General features: G+C 39.8%; 1 protein-coding gene across 3 annotated transcripts in view; it reads right to left on the reverse strand.

Annotated features, from left to right (window-relative positions):
• The window catches only part of FAM189A1 (family with sequence similarity 189 member A1), a 455,446-nt gene that overhangs the window by 110,846 nt on the left and 317,341 nt on the right, over positions 1-27,259 (reverse strand). For all 3 annotated transcript variants that reach the window (XM_030814405.1, XM_030814404.1, XM_003280653.4), the window contains exon 3: positions 14,957-15,067. In XM_030814405.1, the coding sequence (XP_030670265.1) occupies positions 14,957-15,067 (111 nt within the window). The remainder of the gene's footprint in view (positions 1-14,956; positions 15,068-27,259) is intronic.

The following is a 27,259-nucleotide window of genomic DNA, read 5'->3' on the forward strand; positions in this document are numbered from 1 at the left end:
CTCTGGAAAATGGTCTGGCACTTTCTTAAATGATTCAACTAGAGTTACCAAGTAACCTGGCAATTCTATTCCGAGGTATTAAGTTGATGCAAAAGTAATTGTGGTTTTTGCCATTAAAAGTGATATACCCAAGAGAAATGAAAATATATGCAATTAAAAACTTGTACATAGCTGGGCGCGGTGGCTCACGCTTGTAATCCCAGCACTTTGGGAGGCCGAGGCGGGCAGAACACGAGGTCAGGAGATCAAGACCATGGTGAAACCCCGTCTCTACTAAAAATACAAAAAATTAGCCGGGTGTGGTGGCGGGCACCTGTAGTCCCAGCTACTCGGAGAGGCTGAGGCAGGAGAATGGCGTGAACCCGGGAGGCGGAGCTTGCAGTGAGCCAAGATTGCGCCACTGCACTCCAGCCTGAGTGACAGAGCGAGACTCCATCTCAAAAAAAAAAAAAAAAAAAAACTTGTATATAAATGTTTATAGCAGCACTGTTCATAATAGCCAAAAGGTGGAAACAACCCAAATGTCCACTGATGGAAGACCAGATAAACAAAATGTGGTTAATCCATACCATGGAATATTATTCAGACATAAAAAAGAATGAAGTACTGATACATGCTGCAATATGTATGAACCTTGAAAACATTACGCTAAGAAAGAAGCCAGTCATAAAAGACTACATATTATGTGATTCCATTCATATGAAGGTCCAGAACAGGGAAATTTATAAAGACAGAAAGTAGACTAGTGGTAGCCCAGGGATGGGGGCAAGGAAGGAGAGTGAGAGCTAAAGGTGCAGGGTTGCTTTTTAAGGTGAAATTGACTCCAGTGATGTTTACATACATCTGTGAATATATTAGAAACCACTGAATAGTACACCTTAAATGGGTGAATTATGTGATACATGACTGTATTAGTCTGGAGCTGGGTGCGGTAGCTCATGCCTGTAATCCCAACACTTTGGGAGGCCGAGGTGGGCAGATCACAAGGTCAGAAGATCGAGACCATCCTGGCTAACATGGTGAAACCCCATCTCTACTAAAAAAAAATACAAAAAATTATTCAGGCTTGGTGGGACGTGCCTATAGTCCCAGCTACTCGGGAGGCTGAGGCAGGAGAATCGCTTGAACCTCGGAGGTGGAGGTTGCAGTGAGCCGAGATCATGCCACTGCAGTCCAGCCTGGGCGACAGAGTGAGACTCGGTCTCAGAAAAAAAAAAAAGAAAGAGGTTTAATTGGCTCACGGTTCCACAGGTTATACAGGAAACATGGCAGCATCTGCTTCCGGGGAGGCCTCAGGGGGCTTCCAATCATGGCAGAAGGTGAAGGGAAGCAGGCACGTCTTATATGGCCAGAGCAGGAGACAGACAGAGAGGAGGGAGGTGCTACACACTTTTAAACAACTAGATCTCATGAGAATTCACTGTCATGATGACAGCTCCAAGAAGGATGGTGTTAAACCATGAGAAACCACCCCATGATCCAATCACCTCCCACCAGGCCCCACCTCCAACACTGGGTATTACAACTGAATATGAGATTCGGGTGGGGACATATATCCAAATCACATCAATGACTTACATGTCAATAAAGAGATATAAAATTGTTTTGTTTTTTGAAAAAAAATCTAATATTTTAATAAGCCACTCTCTAAAGGCAATACAAGGCAGCTCCAGCACACCCCTGCTTCGGGAGATGTTTATGCTACGTGAAGGGAGGAAACCACAATCCCTTCCACATCCCTCAGGTGGACGTGGAAATAAGGATAAGGTGAAAATTACAAAAACCAAGCTCATCATGCCTCCTTCCCTTGCCACCAAATGCTTGTACTTCTTTTTAACACCTGTTCCCCTGGGTTGCATAAAAAGTCCTTTGCTAATTACTTTTAGGAAAAGGGCTACATTCTAGCCTTCACCTCCCAGAAACCATGCATCATACTTGAGGCACACACCAGGGAAGAGGCTGAGGTCAAGTTCACCAATCAGAAACATAAACAGACAAGGAAAAAGAAGGCAGCAATCAGTTTCCATCAAAACCCTCAGCCAGGTGTCGGATCTCCCAGGGACACCCCTCTTTAATTTGGGGGGACATAGGTAAATATGTGTATCCAGAAAGGTCTGGAGCGAGTCGAGAGAGACATTTGATTAGTATGCAGATTACAAACACAGCTGGGATCAGGGCTAACCAGACTTTCAAGGATAAACAGCTGACAAGGATATATCATGTTGTCCCTGCAGTGTGTTGAATCTAATTAAAAAGGACTTAGGGTCAGAAAAACACTGGTGTAATAATGGGTAAGCACAACAGAAATCATTTTACTGTTTACTTACAGGAAATAATACTTTTCCCGTTTACATGCTTGACGTGACCAGGAAGGAAGAGCTCACACTTCGTACAAAACTACACACTAGTTTTGCATCTCTTTGTTGTGACACACAACCTCTGGTTTAGGTTCTTTAAAATTATCTGTATGGGACAGTTTCTCTCATTATTCAAAGAATGACTTTTCCCAAAACTAAATAAGATATATTCCTTCCTTCCACTGTCGGGTGTTTCTCATGCTCTCCTCTTTTAATTGTCAGTATAATTCTAGAGTAAAACTCCTATGTGCTATGGTTTGAATAAGCTCCCCAAAAAGCATGTGTTGAAAACTTATAGTTTGGCCAGGCACGGTGGCTCACGCCTGTAATCCCAGCACTTTGGGAGGCCGAGGTGGGCGGATCACCTGAGGTCAGGAGTTCGAGACCAGCCTGACCAACATGGAGACACCCTGTCTCTACTAAAAATACAAAAAATTAGCTGGGCGTGGTGGCACATGCCTGTAATCCCAGCTACTCAGGAGGCTGAGGCAGGAGAATCGCCTGAACCCGGGAGGCGGAGGTTGCGGTGAGCAGAGATCGCGCCATTCACTCCAGTCTGAGCGACAGAGCGAGACTCCGTCTCAGAAAAAAAAAAAAAGAAAGAAAGAAAGAAAAGGAAAACTTAATCCTCAATGCAACAGCGTTGGGAGGCGGGGCCCATGGGAGGTGCTTTGGTCAGGAGGGCTCCACCATCAGGAATGGATTAATGCTGATTATAAAAGGGCTTGAGGCTGTGAGTTCAATATCTTGCTCTTTCTTTGGCTCTCTCTTGCCCTTTCACCTTCTGCCATGGGATACTGCAGCAAAAAGGCCCAGGCTAGATGCTGGCCCGTCAATCTTGGACTTCCCAGCCTCCCAAAATGTGAGAAATAAATTACCCAGTCTGTGGTATTCTTCTATAGCAGCACACAACAGACTAAGATGCACTGTCAAGCCAAAATATAATGATTTGTGAGCGGCTAACAGCACAGGTTGAAATCTGATGCCAGCACCTGCTAGCTGCATGACTTTGGAAGAGCTACCTAACTCCCAAGGTCTCAGATTCCCTACCTGTCTCCCATTCATAGTTGTCAGAAGTAAATGAATGAATGTACGGAATGTGCTCAAGCAGTGCCCTGCACACAGCAAGGGCTCAGGAAAGTTAGCGACCATCATATCATCATCATCATCATCATCATCATCATCATCATCATCATCATGCAGTCAGTATTAGGTTTGTATAAAAATATCAAAGAGCACATTTTAAGCTTATGTCCAAACATACACTAAAATGTGTTAAATATGTACCTTTTATGTAATTTTCCACCTAAATTTCTAGTTTCTGTGACGATACTAAGTAGGAAAAATATTTTAATTAATTCAATACTATCATAATGAAGATTTTGTTTGTTTTCTTTATAATGAAATTAGTGCCTGACTATATCTAAATTTACAGAAGAAAAAGAATGTGTATTCAGTGAGGTCAGGCCTGTGATAGCAAAACAGAGGGGATGGGCTAACTGCTTCTCAGCAGGGGTAAAGTACTCTCTGCTGTCTTTCGAAGATGAAGCAGCCCCCTAGATATACAGCAATGTATGAAATGGAACTTTGAGTAGGGAAAACATTGCAGACAAATGCATACAGTATAAGCATATTTGCTTAAAAATAAAACTATACAGTTGGATGACTGTGTACACATACAAGTACATAAATATATATGTGCATACACAAAAAATGGATACATCATAAAGCAATTGCCTGTGTGGTAGGGAGTAGGAGGCAGAGAGAGGAGGGAGACTGTTTTGCTCCAGTTTGTGTACTTCTCGCATCTTTTACAATGAGAATCTATTACTATTTCATTTCATATTTAAAAAGAAAGGGAAAATGGTTCTATTCATTTAAAACCAAATATTCATCAAGCCATATAATGCATTATATTACATTAAATTGCATTTCAAAAGCATCCTCTGTTATGCTTTCATTTAAAAATACAGTAAGAAAAGTATGATGGGAAATCCCAAACTTCTGCGGAATGAATTGAAATAACTGGGTCATTAAAAATCAGTTTATTTCCCAGTGCTTTGGGAGGCTAAGGCAGGAGGATCAGTTGAGGCCAGGAGTTCAAGACTAGCCTGTGCAATACAGTGAGACCCCCACCACCACCACCACCCTTACAAAAAATTTAAAAATTAGCTGGGTGTGGTGGTGCATACCTGTAGTCCCAGCTGCTTGGAAGAGTGACGTGGGAGGATCACTTGAGCCCAGGAGTATGAAGCTACAGTGAGCTATGACTGCACCACTGCACTCCAGCCTGGGCAATAGGTGAGACCCTGGACCCTGTCTCTAAAAAATTGTTTTATTTGTATTTTTATGATTTATTTATTTGAAGACATGGTCCCACTTTGTCACCCAGGCTGGAGTGCAGTGGCATGATCTTGGCTCACTGCAACCTCCACTGCACCCCCTGCATCCCCCTGCCCCCCGGTTCAAGTAGCTGGAATTACAGGTGCATGCCACCACTCACACTTAATTTTTGTATTTTTTGGTAGAGATGGGATTTCACCAGGTTGGCCAGGCTGGTCTCAAACTCTTGACCTCAAGTGATCTGCCTGCCTTGGCCTCCCAAAGTGCTGGGATTACAGGCGTGAGCCACTGCACCTGGCCAAAAGAATTTTTTAAATTAAAAAACATGTAAATTTTTTAAAAATCCATTTTTTAAATAAAGTTTTGTTGCTGTCATATTTTAATGTGCATGGAGCCTCAAATTAAAACATAACGAGGCATTTTAAGGGGCATTTGGAAATCAATAATGCTCTTTTCTAATTAATTTAAGTGAAACAGCATGTTTGCTTGAAATCTCAAAATGCCTTTTTAATTTCCTAAGGGGCTCTTCAGACAGGAACAGTTGGGAGGCACTCACTGGTTCACCCACGTGCTTCCCTCCAGGAATGGTGCCAGGCCCTGGATGTGGGACAAGGCGCAGCACAGACATGGCCTTCTCCCTTGTGCTGCTTTGCCAAGTAGGGAATGATGGGGAAATGTCAGGGCTTGGAGAAAGAGACAGAATGCTCAGAGAACTGCAGAGGTGGGGAGCCCCTTGGACGAGGGCTGAGGGAAGGCCCTTGCATGGATGTCCCACCGACTCCGGAATCTAGAGGTCCAGAAGGAGCCACCTAGAGACCAGCTGGGAGGAAGAACAGCTGTGGTGCAGCATGCAGGAGCAGCCTGAAGTAGAAAGACCCTGAGATTCTAGCACAGCTGGCAAGGCAGGGACGGGGCGCCCAGGAGTATCACTGCAGGCTAGCGAAGCTGGAGGGGCCAGATGAAAGCAGGCACTCACATGCCACGGCAAGGACGCTGGACAGCGCTCCGCGTCCAGTGGGAAGCACATAGCTGAGTTTATGTTGTAAGAAGCTCTCTCGCCACGAACACACACACACAGACACACAAATATGTGAATAAATTTTGATCACAACAAGCTGGGAATATATGTTTTGTTGTATTTAACAAAAACCCACAAAATACATCCAAAAACTATTCCCATACAAAGTGACAGAAAATTTTAGTGGATTGTAAAAAGCAGAAATTAGGGGCCACATGCTCTCATGCAATGAAATTAGAAATTAACAGTAAAAGGAAAGCAAAAAACCAAAAAGTCTAACTACCTAAAGTTAAGGGCATCACTTTGAACAATGATTAGGTTAAAGAGAAAAGCAAAAATGAAAATTACAAACCAAGTGGAACTAAGTCCACAAGAGCACTGTGTATCAACAATGCCAATCTATACAGTATTATTACTGTTACTCAACTATAAAAGGTGGAAAATTAGCAATATGTGAATTAAGAAAGTAGAAGGGGTTAATAAAATAAAAACGTACATAGTCAACCCTTTCCTCAAATTCCCCATTTCCTCCCAAGACCCCCAGCTCTAGGGAACCATTAATCTACTTTGAATCTCTGAAGATTTGCTAAAATGTTTATTTTTAAACTGTAAAAGAATATTATCTGTAGCTTTATAACAAAAAATTGGAAAAACCAGATGAAATATACAATGTTAGAAAGACATTAACAAAAATGATCCTCAAAAGGAAAGAAAACACGAATAACATAATGAACATGGGAAAATATGTTAAAGTAGTCAAATTACCTCCCCCAAATTAAAATAAACCTAGATAATTCCCAGGTTATATAAACTGTTTCAGAGCATAAGTCAAATCAAATTCTTCCACTTTCATTTTAAAGTATGCATAATTCTAAGATGAAATTGGACAAGGAGGGCACCTCAAGGTAAACTGTAGGTTATCTCATTTCTGAATTTTGATGCAAAACTCTTAAATAATATATTAACAAAGTGAATGCAACCTAATGTATATACCTTCTCAGCACCAGGACCATTGCCTATTTCTGCAATGCAAAAGTGATTCCATTAATGCAAATCACTACATTAATAAACTAAAGGAGGAAAGCCATATGATCATCTTCACAGATGTTAAAAGGATGGTGATAAAATTTACATGCATCTTGATTAAAAAAAACTTAGAAAGCCAGGATGGAAGCGAATACCTCCCATTAATAAAGGCATCTCTCAGAAGCTGACGGCAGACATTACTCTAAATGGTAACCCATTAGGAGCAATCCTGTGAAAGCCAGGAATAAAATAAGGGTGTTAAAAAATTCCAGTTTTAGTCAACCCTTTTCCCTGTAAATCCTCACTGTGAGTGAAGGGTCACATCGGGTCTGGGCTGACGCATGTGCGCCTGGAAAAATGACCCAAAAGTTCTGTCCTCTCAGGTCACTGCTTCCTTTTCTCGGACACTGCAGTGTTGAGATAGATGTGGAAGGCTGTAGCCATCTCACGTGCTGGGAAGGACGCCTGGATCAGGGAAGCAGCATGGTGGTCTGCAGGCCTTGGGCCTCCGTGAAGACAAAAGTGTTTTAAAAACAACTGATGGAAAAGTGAACTGTAGCTTCTCAGTGAGAGTCTCCCCCACACAGACAGTGAACACCGCGTGTGGGTGAGAGGGAAATGGAGCTGTGGGACTGCCCAGTGATGTGAACACGCTGTCCCTGCTGCGTCTCCTGTCCTGTGTCCTTCTATGAAGCTCAGCAAATGGGGAGATTTGCTAATAGAAACCATCTCTCAGCAGCATGCTTGGTGGTGGGTCACTAACAGCTTCTCATTAAATTCAGGAGCAAGAGGTGGATGATGAAATACCATCAGCTAATGTTATTTTAACAAAACATCATTATCCAATGTTATTTTAACAGTTTTAGCCACAGCAACTACACAGAACAACAAAACAAGATGTACAGATACTGGAAAGCAGAATAAAATGTAATCATTTCCTCTAACAAACTATGGGATCAAAGATTCAGGTGTACATTCAACTGCTTGTACAGTTCAATGCAAGTAATAAAAAACTGCAAAAAGTCTTACATGTGGCGAGTAGCCTCTTCAGTATAAAATAATAATTAAAACAGGCATCCACCAGAGCAAGAAAATATTTACAATACCTAGGACTAACTTTGAAACATGGAAAGTTCATACATACATTTTAGAAAACTATAAAAGTGTAGTAACATTTATAACAAAATAAATCCTAGATCGATAAAACACATAAATATTTAAAAAATAAAACCCTAAAATACTGAGGGGATAGTAGAAAATTATTTATAATCTTGGAGTGGGAAAGGCTTTTCTAGGAAAAACACATAACCCAGCAACCAAAAGGGTTAAAATACATAAATGAATAAAACCAATGTGAGTACAGAAAATACCCACACAAAGAATGCCATTCAAAAAGTCAAAAGATGCATAACAAACTACTAAAAATATATGTTTGCAACCAATATAACAATAGCCAGTTTCCTTAACATAAGGAAGTATATATATATATATAAAATATGTAAATTATAAAAACAACAATATAACAGTAAAATAGGTAACAAACGTGAAGTGGCAGTTAACAGATAAAGAAATATAAGCAACTTTTAAACAAATATAAAGATGCTCAACTTCACTTTTAATTAGAGAAATGAAAATTACATAATAAAATTGTACAATTTTGTCAGACTGGTGAAGACAGAAACAATTCTGACAACACACAAGTTTGGATCTGGGTAACCAGGCACAGGCTCAGACTGCTGGCAAGGGTGTGAAAGGGTGCCTCGTGTTTGGAGAGCAATTTAGGAATAAGATTCTAAATTTAAAGTGCACTCATGCTCTGACTGCAGGGACGGTCTTAGTGATTTTTTTCTCTAGATCTGTTTGCATTCCTTCCTTGTTCACTGCTACACCCTCAGCACTTAGGCCAGTTCCCCAAGCTGCAGCAACAGCCACTCAGTATCTGTTGAGTAATGAATGTGTACAAAGAGTACTATTCAATCGGGCACAGTGGCTTATGCCTGTAATTCCAGCACTTTGGGAGGCCAAGGCAGGTAGATAGTTTGAGTTCAGGAGTTTGAGACCAGCCTGGCCAACATGGTGAAACTCTCCACAAAAAAATACAAAAAAAGTTAGCTGGGTGTGGTGGCACATGCCTGTAGTCCCAGCTACTTGGGAGGCTGTGCTGGGAGGATCACCTGAGCCCAGGGAGGTTGAGGCTGCAGTGAGCCGTGATGGCACCACTGCACTCCAGCCTAAGCAGCAGAGTGAAACCCTGTTTCCAAAAAAAAAAAAAGGCTGGGCGCAGTGGCTCCCATGCCTGTAATCCCAGCACTCTGGGAGGCTGAGGCAGGTGGATCGCCTGAGGTCAGGAGTTTGAGACCAGCCTGGCCAACATAGTGAAACTCCATCTCTACAAAAAATACCAAAAAAATTTATCCGGGCGTGGTGGCAGGCGCCTGTAATCCCAGCTACTCAGGAGGCTGAGGCAGAAGAATCGCTTGAACCCAGGAGGTGAAGGTTGCAGTAAGCTGAGATTGCGCCATTGCACTTCTCCAGCCTGGGCAACAAGAGCGAAACTCCATCTCAAAAAAAAAAAAATTATTTGCCATGTTCATTTTAGCAAAAGACTAGAAACACCTTTTAACTTATCCTTCATTAAGAGGTGGTTATATGAATTATCACACATCCATCCAGTGGAATTATCCACTACTCCCTGTTTAACAGCAGAGAAGACCTCCAAGTGCTGATGTGAAAATGTCACCAGGCTGCATGGTTGACTACAAAATCCATGTGAGTAGCCCATGTGTGTAAAAAAAAAGTCCATAAACAAAAATATGTGCAGATGATGACTGGAAAGGCACACACACACACACACACACACACGCACACACAGACACACACACACCTGTAGCAGGAAGGGGAGGTGCTAGGAGCCCAGAATAAAAGATTGACTTTAGTTTAGATATCCTTTTTATGCAGAGAACACTAGCTAATCTTAAATTACGCAGAGGAAAAAACACAATCACCACACAAGCATACAGAAATGTAGTAGGTATCCTAAAGAAAAACAAAAACTGGAGTGAAGAAGTTGAAAAGAATTTGGATAAACCAAAGCACACACCGTATGTTCTGGAATGGAAAGACATGGTATTGTTTAGATGTTTTAATTTTCCCTCAAAGTAATCTACAAATTTAATATGATGCCAATTCAAATCTCAAATCCATTCTTTCCAAGTCTTGGCAAAAGAAAATCAAAGTGCGTCTAAAAGACTAAACATTTAAAACCAGGCAAGAACATTTTAAAGAAATAGATTAAAAGTCCGGGATGGGATAAGGGGTAGAACTTGTCCTACCATGTATAAAAATAGATTATAAAGTCAAGGTAATTTAAGTGGTATTGTTCTGGAATATGAATAAACAGACATATGAATGTCGAATGAATATGAATAAAAAGTCCAGAAATAGACAAATGGGCATTACTATCTGTGTGCACATGTGTGCATGCAATGATAACGCTGGTAGAGTTGATACTGGTTGTTTCTTCACCACCCAGCATACATATCCAGCTTCTCTCCTCCCCCAACCCTGCTTAATAGCAGCTAACTTTGTTTCAGGTATTACATCTTGAATCCCATGTCAGTAGCCTATGTCTGTAAAAAAAAGTAGCCCATGTGTGACTGAATTCAGTCTGGTAGGACAGGTAAGCAAATTATCATCCTGTGTCCAATTAAACACTCCCTCCCAGGACTTTGACTCTAAAGCAAACAGACCCAGAGGTAAAGAACCACAGGAATTGTCCACTCCTGCAGAACTGTACCCTGGTAAGTTCAGGGTTCCCACTGTAGGCCCCAGTCTGAGTCAGATTTCTGAGCCAACAGAAGCAGCTTCCTTAGAACCAGCCAGTTTCCAAGCCTGATCTCTAGCCTCCTTGATGATTCAATAGGCCCCACTATCCTCACAATAAACGGCCTGTGGCTTTCTTAATAATTGTAACTTGCTGCAAATGACTCTTAATGATTTGGGTAACATTTCAAATCAGCAGGGAAATACTGGAGTATTCAGAAAATGGTTTCAGGAAAACTACTAAACTATTTAGAGAGAAAAAGTTCAATTCATCAAGTAGATTGCAAAATACTAAAGAGTTAACTATATTAAAAAAAGCACACCATAACCAGGAAGTTACTGGGGTAGCATAATCTTGGAAAGGAGAAAATCTTTTTAAGCATAATTCTAAGGTAAGATTACAAAGAGAAACACTGGTAAATTTGTATAAAAATTAAAAAGTTTTCTATTTTTTCTGACAAAAATTAAAAGGCAAATAACAATCCAGGGAATATATTTGCCCAATGTAAGTCAAAGGATTCAAAACCATAATATATAAAGAGCTCTTATAAATCATTAAGATAAATATTTAAATCTACAACTGAGTACAGAACACATACAGACAAAACAGAGAAGAAAATAAAATATAAATGGTGCATAAACATAAATATATGACATAATTACACATATATGTATAAATATATATAAGCTTATGTATATGCAGTTATAAATGAATAAAAAGTTTAATCTTACTAGTACTCAAAGAAATTCAAATTAAACAATGAAATCATCTTCTATCTTTCAAATTAGCATGGATTAAAAAGAATAACAACTTTCAGTGCTGGCAAAGGTGTAGGAGAAGAGCATTATCATAGATTGGGAATATAAATGGGTAAACTTTCCTAAAAGGCAGTATGTCAATATGCACCAAATACTCTAAAGATACATTCATTTTTATCATGTATATCTAATTTTAGGAGCTGTAAAAAGGATTTAATTTGTATAAGAATAATGGCCATCTCTCTAATTGTGAAAAGCAGAGATATGGTTAAATAAACAATGTAACATTCATACATATAGAGTAGTCACTACCAATAAAGTTGTAGAATATTTTAAAACATGGAACAGGCCAGGCATGGTGGCTCATGCCTGTAATCCCGCCAAGGCAGGCAGATCACCTGAGGTCAGGAGTTCAAGACCAGTCTGGCCAACATAGTGAAACCTTGTCTCTACTAAAGTACAAAAGTTAGCTGGGCGTGGTGGCCCATGCCTATAGTCCCAGCTACTTGGGAGGCTGAGGCAGAAGAATCGCTTGAACCCAGGAAGTAGAGGTTGCAGTGAGCTGAGATTGCACCACCGCACACCAGCCAGGGCGACTGAGCAAGACTTCATCTCAAAAGATAAACAAATAAAACATGGAACAAAGTGATCAGTTAAAAAAGAAACCACAAGGCAGCATAAAGTGGATAGCACATTTAAATACATTAAATATATATGTATACATACGTGCATACCCATACATCCATATACACACACATTATGCACAGAAAAGACTGGAAGGACATAATCAACTGGGTGGTAGGATTGTGAAGTGTTTTGTTTTTTGAATTTCTATAGTAAATGTATAATTTTTATAATATGAAAGGAGCATACCTTTTATGTGTTGTATAGGTTTTGCAATATTCTATGAAGAACTCAGGGTAGGTCATGTCCACACTGAACAGGTGTATTAGTCCATTCTTGCATTGCTAGAATGAAATATCTGAGATTGGGTAATTTATAAAGAGGTTTAACTGGCTCATGCAGGCTGTACAGGAAGCATGATGCCAGCACCTGCTTGACTTCTGGGGAGGTTTCAGGAAACTTACAATCATGGTGGAAGGTGAAGGGGGGGGTGCCAGAAAGTCACGTGGCCAGAGCAGGAGCCAGAGAGAAAGCAAGAAAGGGAGGTGCCACACACTTTTAAACAACCAGTTCTCGTGAGAACTCACTCCCTCACTATCATGAGGGCAGCACGGAGGGGATGGTGCTAACCACTCATGAGAATCTGCCCCCATGATCCAATCACCTCCCAGCAGTCTCCACCTCCAATATTGGGGATTACAACTGAACATAAGATTTGGGCAGGGACACAAATCCAAACCATATCAACGGGAAAGGGAAGCGAGGCCGAGAGAGACAGAGGGTGACTTTTCCTAAGTCACATAACCAGGATGTGGTGAAGCATGGCTTTGATCGTGTATTGCTGACTCCAAATCCAGTACTGTTTGTGCTGCACACATTGCCCCCAAGCAAATGAAGACACTGGTTTGTAGCTCTGAGATTTCTGGCTTTGTATGAGCCAAGGCAGAGAGACACCTAGGATCAAGCTCTAAAGTGAGGTAAATATTGATGATTCCGTGGTACTATCAACCAAACAGATGTATGTGAGAGTACACATCTGTGGTATATGATGTTCTTTTTATGTATCTGTGGAGGTATAGAAAGCGGTAAGAAATTGAGGAGACCAAATTCCCCTTTCCTATACTTCCATGCAGTCTGCGATGTGGGGAAACAGGGTCTGAGATTAAGACCAGGAGGGGTCAGCCCTTCAAGCTTGTGCACTGTGTGTGGGCTTTCTTTTTGGTGTGAACCTCCAGGCACTGTGGTTTCCCTTCACCCAATCACTCTGTCTCCTCCACACAGGGCCCTGCATTGGAAAATGAGAGTCTAAGAAAAAAATGGCCAGTTCCTCATAGGTCACCAGATTTTGCTATACTCATAGCACCTAGTATTTAGGAATAAAGAGGCTGGCCAAGTTATGGATACAAGATGGCGATTTATCCTTACCGATGGAGATGGGGATCCAGGTTGTGTCAATTGTCAATCATAAGGGGGTCTACACCATACCGAGAATACTTCTGTGCACATCATATAGAGATGAAATCTGATCAATGCTCTCTAGGCCACATTCAACAGACAATAACAAGATGAAGCTCCAACAATTCATTTTTGTAACTCAGTGGGCGCTTCAGCATTGAAACTGTGCCAACTGACACTGGTCCTGCTGGCCTTCGTAGATAAGAATGCAGAGAGCAGCAGGCTTTCCAGTGGCTGCCCCTGTGAATCCAAACGACATGGTCCCAAGCCAAGCAGGCATGGTCCCACAGCAGAAAAGCTTCTGGTAATTCAGCAATCACTTTTCAGAATCATAGCCACAGGCAGAGCAGGCAGAGAGCAACTGTGGAGGGACATGGCTCTGAAAGGTAGCCTGCTGTTGCTTCCAAGACAAAGAAACAAAGGCCCATGTCCCCACACCCAGGAGCCACAGTCCTATCGGGAGTTTAAGTATATTCATACCAGAATGCAACCAAACACACTGCAATTTCTGTCACAGCCAGATGTACCTATTACAGTACCATGAGCTAAGTTATTTTGAAATGATAGTTCTATCCAATAAGCAAGTTGTTGATCTTCTACAACAAGCTCGCCCGACCCACCACGCTGCATGCAGCCCAGGACGGCTTTGAATGAGGCCCAACACAAATTCGTAAACTTTCTTAAAACATTATGAGATTTTTTTTTGTGACTTTTTTTTTTAGCTCATCAGCTATTGCTAGTATTAGTGTATTTTATATGTGGCCCAAGATAATTCTTCTACCGTGGCCCGAGGAAGCCAAAAGACTGAATACCTCTGTTCTACAATGTACACAGCATGCTGTCTACAATTTTCTGAATGTGGCCCAACACAAATTCGTAAACTTTCTTAAAACATTATGAGGTTTTTTTGCAACTTTTTTTTTTTTTTTTTTTTTTTTTTTTTTTTTTTTTTTTAGCTCATCAGCTATCGCTAGTTTTAGTGTATTTTATGTGTGGCCCAAGACAATTCTTCTAATGTGGCCCAGGGAAGCCAAAAGATTGAATACCTCTGTTCTGCAATGTACATAGCACACTGTCTACAATTTTCCTGGATCTGAAAGAAAATTCTTTTTAATTGAGAAATGCTAACTATATTGTTTTGATATATTCGTCATCCAGCATAATATGTACATCAGCACTTAAAATTGACTTGCAAATTGATTTTTAAAAATTCAATACAAATAAGAATCAATGCAACAAATGCTAAAATATAATAGTTACTAAGGATATTTATTCCAAAATAGCACTACATTGTGATCCTTAAAAATATACTACTAGTAGCTGATTTACAAGAAGAAAAAGTTTTAATTGTTCTACTTATAAATCAGTAAGCGAATTATCTAACTTATAGAAATAAATCAGCTTAACCTAAATACCTTAAACTAGAAAACATCAGAATGAATTGAAAGTGTACATGAGAACTTAAGAGTACAATAAAATTATTTTTAAAATTGCTCTTGTGCAAAATCAAATCCTATGACCTTTATGAAAGGGTTTGCATTTCATTACTTACCAACTGGCAGCCTTCTAGGGAGTTGACTAGCTGAGCATTCTGACAAGAGAGAATTGAACCAGCCAAATTCAGCATTACACACACTGCAGAAAGCAGCATGAAAAAGGTTATCTGGAAACAAACCAAACAAAAAATTGATTATTCACTTGGAGAGGCTCAAAGGAAAAATGACATGGCTTTACAACAGCTTTCATTTATTATACAACAGTTGATCACATAATTACATGAATAACATGTATGTGTTTTAAAGGAAAGTGGTAAGTTATTTCTCAAACTTCAAAATTCATATGATCTGAAATAGAAGAAGTAAGATCTGTAGGAAGCCTTAGCAAGGTACCATGATTTTGTTTAAAACCTATGATGATAAAATATTTAAGGAGTTAAACTTGAAAGACTGTGCATTATATACTCTTAACAGTAACAAGTTACACATTATTAAGGGAAATCAAGTGAAAGAAGTATATTTATTAGAAGGCCTTTAGGTTTGTTTTAATTTTTATTACAGAACATTTCATACACATGCAAAACCAAAGAAAACAGTATAATGAAGTCACATGTGCCCATCACCCAACATCAATAATTAATCCACTTATGGCCAACTGTGCTTCATTTACAGCCCCTACCATCTGGATTATTTCACAACTAACACCAGGCATCATATAATTTTACCCTTAAATCTTTCTAAAGGAATTGAGAAGCTTTCTGAAAACATAGCCAAAATAGTCATCATATCTATAATAAATAAAAATTTATTAATATAATCAGATATTGAGTTCACATTTCCCTAATTGTCTAAATTTTTTCACACTTTGAATCAGGCTACACAGGATACAAAGCAGGTCCATGTGGTACAACTGGCTGTTAGGAATCTTAGACAGTCTGTGGGTTTCCTGTCCACTTTTTCCTCTGTGAAATTTACTGAAGAAACCAGTTCATTTGTCCTATAGAGTTTCTTACAGTCTAAACTTTCTGATTATAATCCTCTATGATTTAACATTTCTCTAGCCTCTTATTTCTTGTAATTTGGTGATTAAATACAGAGGTTTGGCCAAATTCAGATCAATAAAAGGCAAATACTGTCTCTCTCTTTCTCTTTTTTTTTTTTTTTTTTTTTTTTGGGATGGAGTCTCACTCTGTCGCTGGAGTGCAGTGGTACAATCTTGGCTCACTGCAATCTCCACCTCCCGGGTTCAAGCCATTATCTTGCCTCAGCCTCCTGAGTAGCTGGGACTACAGGTGTGCACAACCACACCCAGCTAATTTTTGTATTTTTAATAGAGATGGGATTTCACCATGTTGGCCAGGTCGGTCTCGATCTCTTGACCTCATGATCTGCCCTCCTTGGCCTCCCAAAGTGCTGGGATTACAGGCATGAGCCACCACGCCCAGCCAATATTGTCTCTCTTTTTGTGATGTTAGCGGCCATTTTTAATGATGACTTAGACTCATTAATTTATTAGGGTTTCCAAAATAGTGCTAGTCTCACTCTGTCATTTTTTCTTTATGAATAAGAATACTTATAGAGACAGAGACTTTTCCTCATCAACTGTTTTGTTACCCTGAGGTATAGTTCATATAGGAAAAGCAGGATATATACTTGACTCTTTCTGTTCATTGTCCAGGCTTTAAAATAATTTTAAATTTTGCAAAATAAACTCAAGGAAGTCGGTATGCTTAATTAGCACTCTTTCTGCACCTATGTAAATAATTAGGCCAAATCTAATGAAGAAAGACCCTTTTTGTGATGGAGAATAACCTTTAAGATTAATCTGATCAAGAGGCGGGGAGACTGGCATTAAAACTTGTTAAAGAGCAAAAAAAAAAAAAAAAAAATTCACTGGATATTCTGTCTAATGCACACTTCAGGGTTATTTCTGCCTTTCAATGTCTTTATGCTATTTCAAAACTCTGCATAAAACTGATAAAACTGATAGTTTATCGACTGATAGTGGATAAAACTGATAGTAGTGCAGATGATTCTTGACGATACAAATGTAAAGGAATTTTGTCTGGTAGAATGTAACTGATTATTGCCCCACTGATATTGACCACTTTTACATTTATTTGTAAATTTATTTCAGCATTCCTGATTGCTTATATGTGTGCAGTGTTTGAATGAGCCTTTGAACTGCTTGTAACATCTTACTGATTTCCTCATTAAATAATGAGTTAGACATAGTCTTTGACACATGTCTATTTTTTAAAAAAGCTGATTCCTGGCCAGGCGCAGTGGCTCATGCCTGTAATCCCAGCACTTTGGGAGGCCAAGGTGGGTGGATCATGAGATCAGGAGTTTGAGACCAGCCTGACCAACATGGTGAAAGCCCATCTCTACTAAAAATATAAAAATTAGCTGGGCATGGTGCTGCGCGCCTGCAATCCCAGCTACTCAGGAGGCTGAGGCAGGAGAATTGCTTGAACCTGGGAGGTGGAGGTTGCAGTGAGCCGAGATCTCCAGCCTGGGTAACAGAGCGAGACTCCATCAAAAAAAAAAAAAAAAAAAAAAAAAGAAGCTGTTTCTCTAGCATCCTCCAAAATTAACAATATCATGAAATAGTATTTTGTCTGTTTGGTGGAGAGGGGAGTGAGTTTGAGTCATTATGAGCCAAGAACTTAAACACTTAAACACATTTGATACGTTTTAATCATCTGTGTCATTAGACAGAGTCCACTCAAGTTGACACCTGGGTCCTTTCAACACAACTCCAGTAGACCTCGACAGCTGTCTTGCTTTCTGTATGAGAAGATAGTACAGGATCATCTTACAGTTTTCTACCCAAGAGACCTATAATCAGCCATTTCTCCAGTAAGTCCAGGTTCCTTTAAATAAGAATGGTACTCAGACACCATAATTTTTGTGCTACAGGTGCTCTTTGCTACTTGGAGCTTCACTGTTTGCAGTTGTCAGACGTATCATGAGTTCACAATTAGGTTTCTGATTTAAATTCCACACTACTAAGTTTTCACAATGAAATACCATCTCACACCAGGCTATTACTAAAAAGTAAAAAATAACATGTTAGCAAGGATGTGGAGAAAAGGGAACACTTATACACTGTTTGTGGAAATGTAAATTAGTTCAGCCACTGTGGAAAGCAATGTGAATATTTCTCAAATAACTAAAAATAGAATGACCATTCGACCCAGCAATCCCATTACTAGGTATATACCCAAAGGAAAATACATTGTTTTGCCAAAAAAAAAAAAAACCCACCTTCACATATGTTCACCACGCATTATTCACAATAGCAAAGTCATAGAACCAACCCAGATGCCCATCAATAGTGGATTGGATAAGGAAAATTCCATGGTACGTATACACCATGGAATACTATACAGCCATAAAAAAGAACACAATCATGGCCGGGCGTGGTGGCTCACGCCTGTAATCCCAGCACTTTGGGGGATCGAGGCGGGCGGATCAAAAGGTCAGGAGATCGAGACCATCCTGGCTAACACAGTGAAACCCTGTCTCTACTAAAAATACAAAAAGTTAGCCAGGCATGGTGGTGGGCGCCTGTAGTACCAGCTACTCGGGATGCTGCGGCAGGAGAATGGCGTGAACCCGGGAGGCGGAGCTTGCAGTGAGCCCAGATCACACTACTGCACTCCAGCCTGGGAGACACAGCGAGAGTCCGTCTCAAAAAAAAAAAAGAACACAATCATGTCCTTTGCAGCAACATGGATGCAGCTGGAGGCCATATTATACGAATTAACACAGAAACAAAACCAAATACTCTATATTCTCACTTACAGGGTGGGAGCTAAACTTTGGGTACACACAGACACAAAGATGGGGACAACAGGCACTGAGGACTGCAACCGGGGGTTGTGGGAAGAGCTGAAAAACCACCTGTTGGGGTACTGTGCTCACTAACTGGGTGATGGGATTAGTAGAAGCCTAAGCTTCAGCATCACGCAACATACCCAGGTAACAAACCTGCACATGTACCTCCTGAATCTAAAACTTAAAATAAATATAGTCATACATAACCAAAAAAAACCACAAACAAAACTATAAGGTTTTTATGTAACCATATTAATTTTACATCTGTATCTCCTTTCAACCATGCCAAAAACTATTTCTCAACATAATTAATCTGTTGGATTTAATTTCACAATATCCACGCAACAGTCTCAAAATAACACCGATACAACTGCTGTAAAAAATGACTGAAAATAGTTTAAGATTTATATTTATTTTTATTCTTACAGTACATTCTACCAGAAATAGTCAAATTATGGTGTTTTAAACTCACATGGTTCCTTTATATGTGGTTATGCTACTGATCAGGAACCCAGGTTCATTTCTTTTATTTCATTTTTTCTTGTGTAAGAATTGTTTCTAAAACTGAGTTTCATTTCTAATTATATAAAATGATTCCAAACTCAGGTCCATAAATGAAGTTTCACATAAGTCTAGCTTTTATTCTGTTGCTCCACTCTATTTCCTCCCATTTATTAATAGGCAAGCATTTATTTTTTAATTTTATGTTTTATCCTTCCATCATTTTTTAGTAAAAGTATATAATAGTAGCATAATACACATATTTTCTTTACTTTTTTTGCACTTAATATAGTGAAGATCACTCGAAATAAGAACACACAACCCTATTCCCTTCTACAACTGCCTAATACTTCATGGCACAGATGAATCACAATTTATTTATTTATTATTTATTTATTTATTTATTTATTTATTTAGAGATGGAGTTTCACTCTTGTTGCCCAGGCTGGAGTGCAATGCAGCGATCTAGGCTCACCGCACCCTCCTCCTCCCAGGTTCAAGCGATTCTCCTGCCTCAGCCTCTCGAGTAGCTGGGATTACAGGCATGCGCCACCGCACCGGGCTAATTTTGTATTTTTAGTAGAGACGGGGTTTTTCCATGTTGGTCAGGCTGGTCTGGAACAACCGACCTCAGGTGATCCACCCGCCTCGGCCTCCCAAAATGTTGGGATTACAGGCGTGAGCCACCACGCCTGGCCAAATCACAATTTATTAAGCCAGGTCCCTATGGATGAACATTTGGGTTATTTTTAGTCCTTTGCTATTTATTATAAGTAGTGTTGCAATGAACAGCCTTGTTCATGTATCTTTTTATATGTTTCCCAGCATGGCTTTGGGATATATTCTTAAAAGTGGCATTGCTGGATCAAGGGATAAATGTTTGTTTAATTTGCTAGACGTTACCACATTCCTCATCATACGACGGGTACTATTTTTCATTCCCACTAACAATGTATAAGAATGATAAGATCTTACATTTTCTGTTAATACCTTAAAAATGTTTTAGCTAAATTAAATTTAGGAAAAAAACTGGTATTACCATTCTGTACCATAACTCTAATGTGTACCCCCCAGATGTAGTTAAATTTATTTTCCTTAAAAATGTACACAGGAGACAGAATTCATAAGAGGATATTTTGTTCATTTAGGAACTATTTCAAGTTCATAATGTTAGCAGTATCTCAGCAACGGTTTTTAATAACTGCAGAGTCTTATGGCATCCCATGGAAAAGTTAGGTCACATAGAAAGGGCCAACTTTGCCGGGCGTGGTGGCTCACACCTGTAATCCCAGCACTTTGGGAGGCTGAGGTGAGCGAATCACGAGGTCAGGAGATTGAGACCATCCTGGCTAACACGGTGAAACCCCCGTCTCTACTAAAAATACAAAAAATTAGCCGGGCGTGGTGGCGGGCGCCTGTAGTCCCAGCTACTCAGGAGGCTGAGGCAGGAGCATGGCGTGAACCCGGGAGGCAGAGCTTGCAGTGAGCAGAGATACCGCTACTGCACTCCAGCCTGGGCGAGACGGCAAGACCCTGTCTTAAAAAAAAAAAAAAAAAAAAAAAAAAAAAAGGGCCAACTTTAGGCCAGGCACAGTGGCTCACGCCTGTAATCCCAGCACTTCAGGAGGCCGAGGCGAGTGGATCATGAGGTCAGAAGTTCCAGACCAGCCTGATCAAGATGGTAAAACCTCATCTCTACTAAAAATACAAAAAAATTCGCCGGGCGCAGTGGCAGGCGCCTGTAATCCCAGCTGCTCAGGAGGCTGAGGCAGAAGAATCGCTTGAACTCGGGAGGTGGAGGCTGCAGTGAGCCAAGATTGCGCCACTGCATTCTAGACTGGGTGACAGAGCAAGGCTCAGTCTCAAAAAAAAAAGAAAGGGCCAACTTTAATTTTTCATATTAGAAGTTACAGCAGTCCCATAGTATCATTCAAATGATGTGTAAATAAACTGGCCTGCACAGCTTCGAAACTGAGGTCAAAAAATAATTGCTGAAAACATCATGAAAGCAAATCTACACAGAAGCCAACAAGAGACTACCCTGAGACTTAGTAAGTGCTGAACAACACAGATGTTGCAAAAGTCAAGGAGGTAAGAGACAATAAGATCTTTTTGCCTGTTTATTTTTTTTAATTGTGGTAAAATATCCATAATAAAAATGTACTTGTATTTTCTAATTTGTTTTTTAAACTGTGGTAAAATATTCATAACATGAAGTTTACCTTTATTACCATTTTTACGTGTGCAGTTTAATAACATTAAGTATGTTCACATTGTTGTGGAATGATCATCACTATCCATTTCCAGAGAATGTTTTGTCTTCTCAAACTGAAACTCCATACCCATTAAACAATCATTCCTTATCCTCCCACCTCCTAGCCCCTAGCAATCACCACCATTCTACTTTCTGTCTCTTGAAATTTGATTACTCTAGATATGTTACATACGGGAAATCATACAGTACTTTTCCTTTGGTGACTGGCTGATTTCACTTATAGCATAATATCTTCAAGATTCATCCATATTGTAGCGTGTGTCAGAATTTCCTTCCATTTCAAGGCTATTCAAATAATATTCCATTGTTCCAGAAATCGGTCCTGCCAATGAAACAACTTTTCTGAGTGGGCAAGAACTTTGAATCAACTATTTCATAACTCTGGAAGCTGGCTGAATACCTGTAGCATCCAGAGGGATAATCTGATGAAGAAAGGTTGGCATTCAAGGAAATCTCCGTCAGGTCATTGGCTGACCATGGATATAATGGAATAGAGACTTTAGTGATCACACACAATAAGGAATAAAATCTGCTCAAAATTAGGTTGGAAAAGTCACTAAAGAAACAGATGGCTACAGCTCTCAAAAAGCAGTTATCAGGCATCATTGAGGAGAGAAGATAGTCTGATTTCAGAGTCACCACATTACAGTATTCAAAATGTCCAATTCTCAAATATTTCCTGCTTGACCAATCTCTAGCACTTGAACAAAATATTAACATAGATTCTAACAGCTCGAGGCCACATCCCTAGGATGGCTCTAGCTCCCCTCAAAATCCCTGCCTGAGAAAATTCAAAGCTGCCAGAAGAGTTTACTGTTAGTTCCAGCCAACACTTAAAGACACCCTGTGTCCCAGCCTCTGTGGGAGGGTAGGAGCCTAACTCTGATAAGCACTAGCTAACAATCCCAGATGGGTTTCACATGGGCCAATCCCTACTTTCCACTTTTGGTAATTTTTCACTTCCTTGACTTTACTAACCACCCCCTACACCCTGCTCACCCTCCCTCCTGATTCTTCACTCTTCCTTTAAAACACCTAGTGAGGCCTGGCACAGTGGCTCACACCTACAATCCCAGCACTTCAGGAGGCCAAGGCAGGCAGATCACTTGAGCCCAGAAGTTAGATACCAGCCTGAGCAACATGGTGAATTCCCATGTATATATATATATATATATGAAGAAAAAATGCAATTATTAAAAAATCAAAACAAAAGCCCAGAAACCTCTGTACAAATTGAAGTTGAGTTCAGTCAACACCAGACTCTTTTCCATAGTGTAACAGTTTATTACTCAGTAAAATCTGCCCTTTCCATTTTAACTGGTGTCCAGCTTTGTGTATCTCTGGCAGAAACACATGAATTAACAAAAGTCATTCAAGACAAAATAGAAATTCTCAATATCTGTATATCAAGGAAAGAGACTGAATCAGGAATCAAAAATCCTCCCAATAAAGAAAATCTGGGCCTATTTGGGGTCTCTGGTGAATACTCTCAAACATTTAAGGAATTAACACCAATCTTACGCAAACTCTCTCGAAAACTGAAGGAGAGGGAGCACTTCCTAACTCATTTTATGAGGCAGGATTACCCTGGTACCAAAGCCAGACAAAGACACTACAAGAAAAGTAAACCATAGACTAATATCACTTATGAATATATACAGAAAATCCTCAATACATTTCAGAAGATTAAATCATACAAGTACCTACTCTGACCAAAATAAAGTGAAGTTAAAAATCAGTAACAGAAAGAAAACTGGAAGGAAACAAAAGGAAATTGGATTCTACTCCGTGACCAAGTGGGATTTACTTCAGGAATGCAAGAAAGTCGATCAATGTAGTACACAACATCAATACATTGAAGAAGAAAAAAAGCACATCATCATCTCAACACAGAAAAACCATTTGACCCAATTTGAGAATTCTTATCTTGCAGAGACACGTGCCAAAATATTTACAGGTAAAATCATATATGGCATTTGCTTCTAAGTAATCTGGACTAGGGGAGGAATACAAAGTAGTTGAACTGGGTGGGGATACAGACGAAATAAGATTATCCACATACTGAATCTTGTAGCTCATCTTTCTCCTTTCACACGTTTGAAATTTTCTAAAATAAAAAATTTAAAAACAGAAGAAAAGACATTTTAAGAGGATACTTTTAAAATAAGGCAGGAAGGAAACTGGAAATATGTTAATATAATACTAAAAGGCATTATTAGGAATAAACAGAGTCTAAAAGCAACGATTCACCAGGAGGAGATAATGATGCTAAACCTGTTTCACCTTTACAAATATAGCCTGAAAATATATAAAATAAAAAACAAGACTTAACAAAATCATAATGAGAGATCTTTCCCATTGCTCAGAAATAGATTAGGCAATAAAAATAGACTATATAATATTTGAACAACACAATTAACAAGCTTTAGGTAATAAACATACTGTGAACATATCAAAAACACATACACAGCTGCTTGGGAGGCTAGCGGGGGAGGACTGCTTGTGGTAAGGAGCTCAAGACCAGCCTGAGATACATGGCAAGATCCCATCTCTAAAAAAATAGTTTTAAAAATTAGCTAGGCATGGTGGTGCTTGCCTGTAATCCCAGCTGATCAGGAGGCTGAGGAAGGAGGATCACTTGAGCCCAAGAGTTAGAGGCTGCTGTGAGCTACGATTGTGCCACTGCATTCTAGCCTGGGCAACAAGCAAGATCCTATCTCTAAAAAGTTTTTTAAAAATTAGCCAGGCATGGTGGCGCTTGCCTGTAGTCTGAGCTAATTAGGAGGCTGTGGCAGGAGGCTCACTTGAGCCTGCATCTACTTCACTCTACCCTGGGCAACAAGCAAACTTCTATCTCTAAAAAGGAAAAGACAAAAAGAAAACATACTGAATTCACTTCTTTTTTAAAGGACACTTGGAGCATACAAAAAACTAACCACATATTAGGCCAAAGAGCACGTTAAAATATTTTAAAAACTGATTTTATATGCAACATTTTATCCCACTCAAAGCAATTTTTTAAAAAATCAAAGACCAACAACAAAAAGCATAGTTCAAATCCAAATACTTGAAAATTTAAAAAGATCACTCACTTGCAATTAGAATCAAAGACAAATCAAAACAGATATTAGGAAATATTTAGAATTGAATATAACAAAAATACATCTGAGAATTTGTCAAATATGAGTAATATTGTCAAGATAAATATATTGCCTTAAATGAATTAGAAATGAAAATCAATTGACTAAGTATCTACTCCAGAAATAAAAAAAAGAAACACTAAGTAAACCCAAGGAAAGTAAAAAGAAAGGAAACATAAAGTAATTAAATCAAAAAGGGAAACAATAAAAAAGATCAATACAACAAAATTTCTTGAAAATACTGATAAAATAAACTCCCAGCACAAATGGCTCCAGAAAGAAAAAAAAAAAAAAAAAGAGTGAAGGCAAAAAATAATTCTGGGAGTACAAAAAGAAAGACTGAGAATCTATAAGCAAAGATGCATGGTGTTATGCTATATACACATTGGTTTCCTTCCATGGTTCCTGTTTCCTAACTCCCATAATCTTCGTTATACTGTTGGGGTTCTTTAGGCCTCAGGCAACAGAATCTCTCTTTCTGACCTTCTCCTGTCTTTCTTTCATCTGCCCCAGTCAGGCCTCTGATTGTGGGTCAAAAGACCCTCATTTCAGAAAAGAGTCCTGCCCCAAACCCTAGAGGAAGGAATACTACACAGAGAGGCCAAGAAAACTCTGAGCAGACAGGCTTTGCTGGCTTTAGCTCGTGTGCGTTTTTGTCCAATCACATTTCTGCACAGTTGTCAGTCATGCCTATGTAATGAAGCTTCCATAAAAACCCAAAAAGACAGGGTTCAGAGAGCTTCCAGACTGCTGAACATGTGGTGGTTCCGGTAGGGTGGCATGCCCAGGGAGGGCGTGGAAGCTCCACACGCCTTCCCCATACCTTGCCCTATGCATCTCTTCATCTGTATCTTTTGCAATACCCTTTATAATAAACCAGTAAACGTGTTTCCTGAGTTGTGTGGACTGCTCTTGCAAATTAATTGACAAAGAGGACAAAGAAGACAAATTAATTGACAAAGAGGACATCATCAGAACCCCAACTTGAAGACCACTGGTCAAAAGTTCCGGAGGCCTGGACTTTTGACTAGTGTCTTGAGGGTGGGCAGTCTTGCGGACTGAGCCATCCTGTGGGATCTGACACTATCTCCAGGTAGATAGTGTTGGAACTGAATTGGAGGACACCCAGGTGGTGTCTGCTGCTTCCTCCGTAGGGGAAACCACCTACACATTTGATCACAGAAGTCTTCTTCTGTGTTGATGATTGTTGTGATGTGAGAGCAGAGGAAAAACGAAGTTTGAGTTTTTTCTCTAAAAAAGATGTAAAAGAATTATTTTTAAATCAAAGGACAATACTAAGAAATGCTTTCCACTAATTATATCAGAAAATATATGAAAACATCTAGAAAATACAAGTGACCAAAACAAATTTCTAAAGAACAGAAAACCTGAACATAATCTTGACAAAAATATCAGTAAAAATCTACCCACAAAAAACACCAGGCCCACAGCCTTTCACAGGTAGATTTGTTCCAAACTTTCGAAAACATCTAATCTTCCAGTAATAGGGCAAAAGGCAAGTTTCCCAATGCATTTATAAGACCAGAAGTTTTTCTATTTCCTGAACAATTCAGTGCAATAGCTGTTAAGTGGGACAGAACAACTTTCATGTCCTGGGAGAGGCCAAGGTCACCTGAGTGGGATTAGAGCTCTAGCAATGGGTAGTGGGTGACTGCACAGACAAGCCAGTTATGTGGGACATCGGAGCCCAGGTGGGAAGCTAAGCGCACCCACGTGGGATGGTGTGGCAGCGAGGATAGTGGATTGGTTATTTACAAGGGGAATTAATCAAATAAGTAAATATGGTAAAGATAATAGGTGCTGAGTTTCTCAAACCAGAATACACACAGTGGTGCTGTAATGCAAATGGCAGTATCAATGTAATCTCATAGTCTTCAGTGCTGTGTAGATGACTGATAGATAAATATCCTATAACTTCGTCACCTAGAAGGCTGGAAGCAATGATATTTCCAGGAGGCATGAGCAAACCTAGCAATCTTGTTTCTGAATTCCATTCTCCACCAAAAGAAACCAGATCTCTTTAGGAAAAGGATTAACTACAGGCCTAGGGCAGGGAGAGTTAAAGTCTGAACTCCTGGGCAGGCGTGGTGGCTCATGCCTATAATTCCCAGCACTTTGGGAGGCTGAAGTGGGCGGATCATGAGGTCAGGAGATTGAGACCATCCTGGCTAACACGGTGAAATCCCTGTCTCTACTAAAAACACAAAAAATCAGCCGGGCATGGTGGCAGGTGACTGTAGTCCCAGCTACTCAGGAGGCTGCGGCAGGAGAATCACTTGAACCCAGGAGGCAGAGATTGCAGTGAGCCGAGATTGCACCAATCCACTACAGCCTGGGTGACAAAGCGAGATTCCGTCTAAAAAAAAAAAACTCCCTCTCTTTTTGTGCTATCAAGTAAGGAAATGCTCAATAAATGACGTTGGGGGCATGTTAAAGATGCAAAAGCCAGCTTTAAGGGGCTCCCACTGGCCAAATCAGGGACAATTTGAGTATCGAAATATGTAATGGTAATAAAAGATTAGATAATAAGTTAATGATAATAAGAGACCCATGGGTCTATACAAAGTCTCAAAGTGTCT

The sequence above is a fragment of the Nomascus leucogenys genome, chromosome 6 (assembly GCF_006542625.1).
Source record: "Nomascus leucogenys isolate Asia chromosome 6, Asia_NLE_v1, whole genome shotgun sequence".
NCBI classification, from domain to species: Eukaryota; Metazoa; Chordata; class Mammalia; order Primates; family Hylobatidae; genus Nomascus; species Nomascus leucogenys.